General features: G+C 52.9%; 1 protein-coding gene across 1 annotated transcript; it reads right to left on the bottom strand.

Moving 5' to 3' along the window:
* Positions 1 to 5353, bottom strand: LOC142026121 (olfactory receptor 14C36-like). The gene is made up of 3 exons (XM_075018956.1): positions 5140 to 5353; positions 3304 to 3991; positions 1 to 64 (listed from the first exon to the last, which is right to left on the bottom strand). Exons 1-3 carry the CDS (start codon positions 5351 to 5353, stop codon positions 1 to 3), a joined length of 966 nt encoding a protein of 321 aa, XP_074875057.1.
* Between the last annotated feature and the right edge of the window lie 2626 nt (positions 5354 to 7979).

The raw sequence follows: 7979 nt of genomic DNA, 5'->3' as shown, positions 1-7979 counted from the left end.
TCACTTGTCGAAAAAGACTGGAAGTTTACCGGTATTGAAAAATGTCCATGAAATCACTTTCCTCGGGGCTTTTTTGAGCTTCCTGTTGCTCATGCTATAGATGAGAGGGTTCACAAGTGGAGGCACCAGTGAGCACAGCACTGCCACCACCAGATCCAGGGAGGGGGAGCAGATGGAGGGGGGATTCACATAGGCAATCATGCCAGGGCTGACATACACGGAGTCCACTCAGCCCACAAGACAACAGCTCTAGCCAAGAGAACAAAGACCTCAGTTCTGGGTCCCAGCCCTACCAAAGCCCTTGGCTTTCCCCACCACAGGCTGTCCTATACTGGCCTATGTCAGTGATCGTATCTCTGCAGATTTTAACTCTCCACCCTGCTTCCCCAACTCACTCTGAGCCCATGATATCCCAACGTTTACTGATAACTCTCTGTCCTCACTGTTCTTCAAACAAAAAGCTGTAGTTTTCTGAGGGTTAGGCAATGTCTCTGAGTTCCCTGCAACCCATCTGGCTTCTTTCAAAGCCTTGTTTATGTTCCTCTAGCACCCAAGATGTGCTCCTCGAGCCCCAGGCTCGCTTGAATTCTTACATGCACTGCTCTCTCCCTGCACTACAACGTGTCTCACAAACCCTTCCCTCTTCCCCTGCAGTGATGAAACTTCACCCCAGGAGGTCTGTGCATCCTCCACACTCACAGATGGTTCCTGAGGTCCATCCAAGTATGGGAAGTGAAGCAGGAAAAGAGCAAGGTCAGTTCATTTGGCATGATAGCCACCCTCAGCAGTGGGCCTTCTCCATTTTCTAGGCATGCACATTGTCATAGAATAATCTCTTTCATCCCTGACTTGCAGAAGAGGTGTCTTCCTTCCTGACGTCTTCCCAGGACACACCTCCTGCTCTTCCCCATCCACAGGCATCCACTGCTTGCCATTTCTGGGCTCAGATACAGTTTCAGGATTTGCTAAAGCCATCAGCCACCTCCTTGTTTCTCACTGACATCCCTTGACCCTCTCTCTGAGCCCTACACACGGCCAATCACTGCTGCTCAGAGCCACTCACTCTTCAGCAGAGACCTTGACATTCCTGCATATTCCTGGTGCTTATTAACTATCTTCCTGGCTCTCTCCAGAGCTCATGGCAAACGTTGCTGTCTACAACAGGGCCTTTATGACCATCTTGTATGAAATCATTGTCTTTTTAAGATCTTCTCTGCAGAAAGAGTAGCCACAGAAAAGCACCAAACACACCACAACAGAGTCTGAATGAAGTGCCAGTAAGAAGCAGCTGAGCAACACCCAAGTCTCTGGCTTCCTGGCAAGGAGTGTCTCCTGTTTTTCAACTTTTCTCATGAAAGGAGCAGGAAAACTGTCCATCCCATGGAGCTCTGCAGAAGGAAGATGGAGCTGTATGTTGTGTGAGGTGATACAAGCAGGATCAGCAGGTAGAAAAGACTTTTGTAGGGAAGGCTTTGCAAGAGAGCACCCTGACTTCACCCAGATAAAAAATGGAGACCAGGCAGTGTGCTGATATGATGGCTAGAAGTGTCCTGGGGCAAAAGATTTAGTTTGCAGAGATTTAGAGGTGGTACTTTCTGTGTCTGAGCAGCCTGAGGTTTGGAGCCGAGGAATAATATAGAAGCTCTCAAGGATGTTTTGGAATTAGTGGCACTATCAGTAATAACAGTAACAGGACAGTGCTGCAAGGGAACTATTCTGTACTCATGATGATGAAATAAAGCCCTCTCATTTTTCATTTTACATGACAAAAATAGCTATGAGTTCTCAGGGATTAGCCTCTGGTATACAATTCTTGGAACAAGTGTCCATGATGGCACCTCCTGGCAGCTGCTTCAGGTCCCTGTCAGTGGCCTGTCCCTGGGCAGGCCCAGCTCCACTGCCCACACACGGTCCCACGGCTCCACTCTGCAGGCACAGCATGGGAAAGGGGAGAGTCAAGGGTGGGGCCGTTTCCCCACTGCAATCGCAAAGATGGCCTTCAGATCACAGTTCCACCATGACCTTCCTACTTTTGCAGCTTCCCCAGCACCCAAACCCTGCCCTGCCACAGCCTTGTCCTACATGGGGTTTTGCAGACAGCTCTGCTCCAGGTTCTGCCAGGGTCTGGGGAAGGAGAGAAGCTGGGCAGGGCTGTCTGTTCCCCCAAACCAGCCTTTGGCCCAGCAGGAAGAGGAAGGTGGCCTCACAGCAAAACTCACCTGTAAAACTGAGGTGACCAGCAAGTGCTGGAAATGGCCAAAGAGAGATGCTGAGGGTGACAAAGGCCCTGACCCACCTTCGCAGTCTGACCAACAAGGGCACAGACCAGAATCCTCCTCTCCCCTGCACCTGCATGTCTTCCATGCTTGCCACAAGCCCTGCCTCTGCACCACAAACTCCCAGTGTCAGTCCTTGCCCTGCGTGGTCACACACTAAAAGCTATACACTGATATTTTTCTCTCCTGGGCACTTTCCAGCACAGACCAGCTCCCCCTAAACTTACCCCACCTCCCCTGATCTCCCTCCACCTCCCCTGCCCTCTCCCCAGCACAGCCCAGTCTGGCATGGCTCCACAGCAGTGCCCACCACAGGGTGCAGCAGAGCTCTGGGCACTCACCCCACAGCCCCAGACCCTCTGAAGGGCACAGCAGCTCCTCGGGGGTGGAGAGGGATGAGCCCCAGGGGTGGGGGGCAGGTGTGGCACAAGGCCTGAGGAGATCCCCTTGTATGATGGAAATGCTGCTATGGAGGCCAGCTCTGTCACACAAGTGCCCATTGCCTGTCCTTGCCTGCAGCCACAGGCCTGACACACAGCAGGACTGTAACCTGCACAGGCCTTCCACCAACCAAAGTGTTCAGAAGGAAAGCATGGAAGTGGGAAGAGAGCAGCTCGGGAAAGACCAAGCGCTGCTGATCCCTGGTGCTGCTGTGCCAGGACTCTTTTCCTCCTCCCTTCTGCACACAGGCACTGCTCCCTGCAGCTGCAAAGAAGGTCTTGGAGGAAGAAACTTGGAAAACCAAGTCACTGCGGGGCCCCTTATTTTGTTTAAACACACAGAGCTTATGGCTCCTCATTTGCACAGCCTCCAGGGCACATAAAAGCTGGATAGACTGTGAATTAGAAACCAGAGGAATAAAGACACTTCTTTGTGGAAAGCATTCAGGTAAGTAAAACAAAGTGAAAGAGAAGGAATAAAACCACACCCAAAATCACCATAAAAAGACCAGCAAAAGACATTCTGCTATGCAGAAGACAAGAGGCAGTTTATTCCTTCTAAAAAGCATCCAGTGATTAATTTTCTCAGGGCATCCTTGATCTCATGGTTTCTCATGCTGTAGATGAGGGGGTTCACGGCTGGAGGCACCATCGAGTACAGAACTGCCACCAGCAGGTCCAGGGATGGGGAGGAGATGGAGGGGGGCTTCAGGTAGGCAGTCATGGCAGTGCTTAAAAACAAGGAGACGACAATCAGGTGAGGGAGGCACGTGGAAAAGGCTTTGTGCTGTCCCTGCTCAGAAGGGAACCTCAGCACAGCCCTGAAGATCTGCCTATAGGACAGCACAATGAAAACAAAACACCCAAATGCTAAACAGGCACTAACCACAAGTACCCCAACTTCCCTGAGGTAGGCATCTGAGCAGGAGAGCTTGAGGATCTGGGGGATTTCACAGAAGAACTGGTCCACAGCATTGCCTTGGCAGAGGGGTAGTGAAAATGTACTGGCAGTGTGCAGCACAGCACTGAGAAACCCACAGCCCCAGGCAGCTGCTGCCATGAGGACACAAGCTCTGCTGCCCAGGAGGGTCCCGTAGTGCAGGGGTTTGCAGATGGCAACGTAGCGGTCGTAGGCCATGACAGTGAGAAGAAAATATTCTGCTGAGATCAAAAAGACAAACAGAAAGACCTGAGCAGCACATCCTGCATAGGAGATGGCCCTGTTGTCCCAGAGGGAGTTGGCCATGGCTTTAGGGACAGTGGTGGAGATGGAGCCTGTATTGGTTTTATGTGGCAAGGTTTTGGTAGCGGGGTGGGGTTACAGGGGTGGCTTCTGTAAGAAGCTGCTGGAAGCTTCCCCTGTGTTCGAGAGAGAGCGAGCCCATACCAGTCGGCTCTGAGACGGACCCGCCGCCGGCCAAGGCCGAGCCAATCAGTGATAGTGGTAACGCCTCTGTGATAACATTTTTAAGAAGGAAAAAAGTTGGGAGAGGGAGAAACAGCCGCTGGAGAGAGGAGTGAGAACATGTAAGAGAAACAAGCCTGCGGACACCAAGGTCAGTGAAGAAGGAGGGGGAGGAGATGCTCCAGGCGCCGGAGCGAAGATTCCCCTGCAGCCCGTGGTGAAGACCCTGGTGAGGCAGGCTGTCCCCCTGCAGTCCAGGGAGGTCCACGGTGGAGCAGATATCCACCTGCAGCCCGTGGAGGACCCCACGCCGGAGCAGGTGGGTTTCCGAAGGAGGCTGTGACCCCGTGGGAACCCTGCGCTGGAGCAGGTTCCTGGCAGGACCTGCGGATCTGCGGAGAGAGGAGCCCGTGGAGCAGGTTTTCTGGCAGGACTTGTGACCCCGTGGGGGACCCGCGCTGGAGCAGTGTGCTCCTGAAGGACTGCACACCATGGAAAGGACCCATGCTGGAGCAGTTCGTGAAGAACTGCAGCCCGTGGGAATGGCCCACGTTGGAGAAGTTCGTGGAGGACTGACCCCGTGGGTGGGACCCCACGCTGGAGCGGGGGAAGAGTGTGATCAGCCCTCACCCTGAGGAGGTGAAGCGGCAGAAAATAACGTGTGATGACCGTAAACCCCATCCCTGTCCCCCTTGTGCCTCTGGGGGGGCTTGGTGGAGAAATCCGGGAGTGAAGTTGTGCCCGGGAAGAAGGGAGGGGTGGTGGGAAGGTGTTCTGAGATTTCGTTTTATTCTCTCATTACCTTACTCTGGCTGATCTGTAATAAATTGAGCTAATTTTCCCTAAGCTGAGTCTGTTTTGCCCGTGACGGTAATTAGTGAATGATCTCTCCTGTCCTTATCTCGACCCGTAAGTTTCTGTTATATTTTTCTCTCCCCTGTCCAGCTGAGGATGGGGGAGTGATAGAACGGCTCTGGTGGGCACCTGGCGTTTAGCCAGGGTCAACCCATCACAGAGCCCAAGTCGAGGAGGGAGAGGTTGAGGAGGAAGAAGTACATGGGTGTGTGGAGGTGGTGGTCACAGGCTATGGCAGTGATGATGAGGCCGTTTCCTAGGACAGAAGCCATGTAGATGCCCAGGAAGAGCCAGAAGTGCAAGACCTGCAGCTCCCGTCTGTCTGCAAATGTCAGGAGGAGAAACTGGGTGATGGAGCTGCTGTTGGACATTTTCATCCTCTGGGAATGGGGTGCTGTCAAAGTAGAAAAAAGACAGTGAAGAGTTAGGGCATTATTCTCGGAGCAATATCAAAGCCATTTCCCATAGACCCTCCCACTCTCACACACACAGACCCTTTTCCTTTTCTCAGAGACCTTCCTTCAGGCCTGTGGCTGGAGCCCAGCTTGGTGCTGGCGGAGTGTGCAATGAAGAGCAGGGCCTCTGCCCATGGGCTCTTGAAAAGTCAGCCCTGCTCTGCAGCAGTGGGTTCATGGGATCAGTGCAGGCAGGGGCCAGTCTGGTGTTTGACTTTGTCAGCTGAAACCGCTCTTAGCGCGGAAGGGCTTGTCAGCATCTGCACTCCCAGTGCTAAAGAAGCACGAGGGTAAAAGCAGTTGAAGCATTCTAGGGTTTTTTACAGCTGCCAACATTGCCCCTGGGGAGTTTTCTTAGATCTCGAGATCCTTCAGCATTTCTGCTGCACTCTGGGATAACAGCGTAAGCCAGGCAAGTCAAGAGCATTGCCTGTGGCTTAGTGCAGAGAGAGGGGGACCTGCTCTGTCCTTCTGTCTAGTTCCCACTTGCACTGTGCTTGCACCTTTCTGAGACGGAGGGTGACCACGCTCCCCTGTTTTACCCTGAAAAGCCACCAGACACAGCTGAGAGCAGAGACATCCACTGCAGACCACCAAATGTCTCTCCCTTTCTAAAAGTCTCAGCACCCTGCTTCTAGCCAAGAACACACCGGACTCATTTCACCAACCCAACAGCATTTCCTCAGTCCTAGCATCTCTGTGCTTCTCCATGGGTCTTTCAGATAACAGAAAGATGCTGTGAGAAAGGTTTGCATCCTGCAGGGCAGCTAACAGTTTGGAAGGACACTCGGAGGTGATAGCCAAGTGACCTGATGTGATGGCATCTCTGTAAGGGAGAATCAGCTCATTCCCCAGCCCCACAGACACCATTGAGCATAACCCCTCAGATGATAGGAAAGCTAGGACACTTGTTCCCATGGTCACACCTGCATGGGAGGACCCACAAGATCAGTGTGTGACTCTGCAGCTGAAACTCCCATGCCCAGAGAACATGACAGCAGCACCAAGATAACAGTAACACAGACAAGTGAGAACCAAGGAAAAGAGCAGAGATTGACTGGCTCAAAAAGGCAAGGGGAGAGGCAGCTGCAGTCTCAGGAAAGACTTACCCTTACCCAGCTGTGCATGCCACCTCCCAGACACCAGCACAGCCAGGCAGTTGTTCTCAGTCCCTGTGCTCTACTTCAGGAGGCTCCTCTCAGACTTACTGATCACTCCAAGTTACAGCTCAGGAGTCTCAGGGACTTGTTCAAGCAAGACACATCCTTCTGCATTTCTCCCCCCAAATTCCCCAAGACTAGGAAACAGAAAACACAGACTCTGGAAAGCCCCTTAACTTTATAGCAAACCCTGCTTTGATCTTCCCCTTGAAAAGTTCCTTTGGAAACATCCTGAGGGATGGTCTGGAGCTGTGAGCTGCCCTGACCCACACAGCACCTTCTTGTCAGCAGAAGGACCCTGCAATTCTGCGAACTGTTTCTTCCACCCACAGCTTCTCCCCACTCTGCTGTTGGACTTCCCCAGGCAGGCTGAGTCCTTACCCTGACCGGTGGCAGAGTCCCTGCCCCAGCACACAGCCCCCACGGTGCAGGGACCCTGCTCAGAAGGACAGCCCTGGGCACCCCTGGCTGCACACCCACCTTCACACTCTGCAGCCATCCCCAGGTGAAGGCAGCTGACATGCCCTGTCCCTCTGAGGGTGCAGCAGGGAAGCTGTGCTCCAAAGCACGGCCTTTTTCTCTGCACTGCAGAAACTGTGAGAGTCCCTCTGACAGATCCCACAGGCTGTGGGATGTGCCAGCTTTAGGAGCTCATTCCAGGAACCACAGCTGCATTGCCCTGCTGCCAGAGACTTACCCTGTCAAGGGCTGTGAAGATTTTGTCATCAGTGAACTCTCAGCACTCTCCCACCCCAGACTGCCTTTAAACTCTCTCTGCATCACTCCTCTCCGCTCAGTGCCTGCAGGCAGTGCCCTCAGCCCTGCTGCGCTTTGCAGAGGAGCTGCTCCTGGGCAGAGCTGTCTCTCGGCAGTGCTGCCTGCTTGCCATGAGCTCCCTCCAGCCCAGGAGCCCAGCCCAGCTCAGCAGCAGAGGAGCAGCCCAAGGCAGCCCTTTCTCTGCCCCCTCTGGGCTCCCTCCAGGTGTCCCTGGGGCTCCAGGGGAACCTGCTGCGAAACAGGCTGAGGCAATCAGTTCTGATCCTTCCCTCAGCTAGGGAGAGCCACTTCTTTCCTGAAATAAAATTTTCCACTCAGAGAAAAATCTACATCTACATGTGACATTTTTTTCTTTCCAGAAATATAATCCTTCTTGCAGAGTTACTTTTAATGTACCACTTTTTTCGTGTTATGTTTTAGACAGGATACTCAGAGAGTGACAGACAGGGATCCCCTTTACATATTCCGAGGGAGGGGATCCTTGGGTCAGTGGTGGCCTTTCATCTGTGTTTCTATTTATGGCATTTGAAGGAGACTCAGCTCTCTCCCATGCACTCCACAAAGCCACAGGAGGTGGAATTCCTCTTGACTCTTTTCAGGTGGTCACAAAA

This window comes from Buteo buteo, chromosome 31 (assembly GCF_964188355.1).
Source record: "Buteo buteo chromosome 31, bButBut1.hap1.1, whole genome shotgun sequence".
Lineage (NCBI taxonomy): Eukaryota > Metazoa > Chordata > Aves > Accipitriformes > Accipitridae > Buteo > Buteo buteo.
This window is presented reverse-complemented; position numbering and strand designations above follow the sequence as displayed.

Bases quoted from the DNA above. Each gene is read 5' to 3' on its own strand.
- LOC142026121 (XM_075018956.1), bottom strand. From the start codon at position 5,353: ATGAAAATGTCCAACAGCAGCTCCATCACCCAGTTTCTCCTCCTGACA. The intron at 3,992-5,139 runs GCTCTGTGATGG...AAACCAATACAG, and splicing joins CCTCTCCCTCCTCGACTTGG to GCTCCATCTCCACCACTGTC. The intron at 65-3,303 runs GAGAAAATTAAT...CAAAAAAGCCCC, and splicing joins CATGAGATCAAGGATGCCCT to GAGGAAAGTGATTTCATGGA.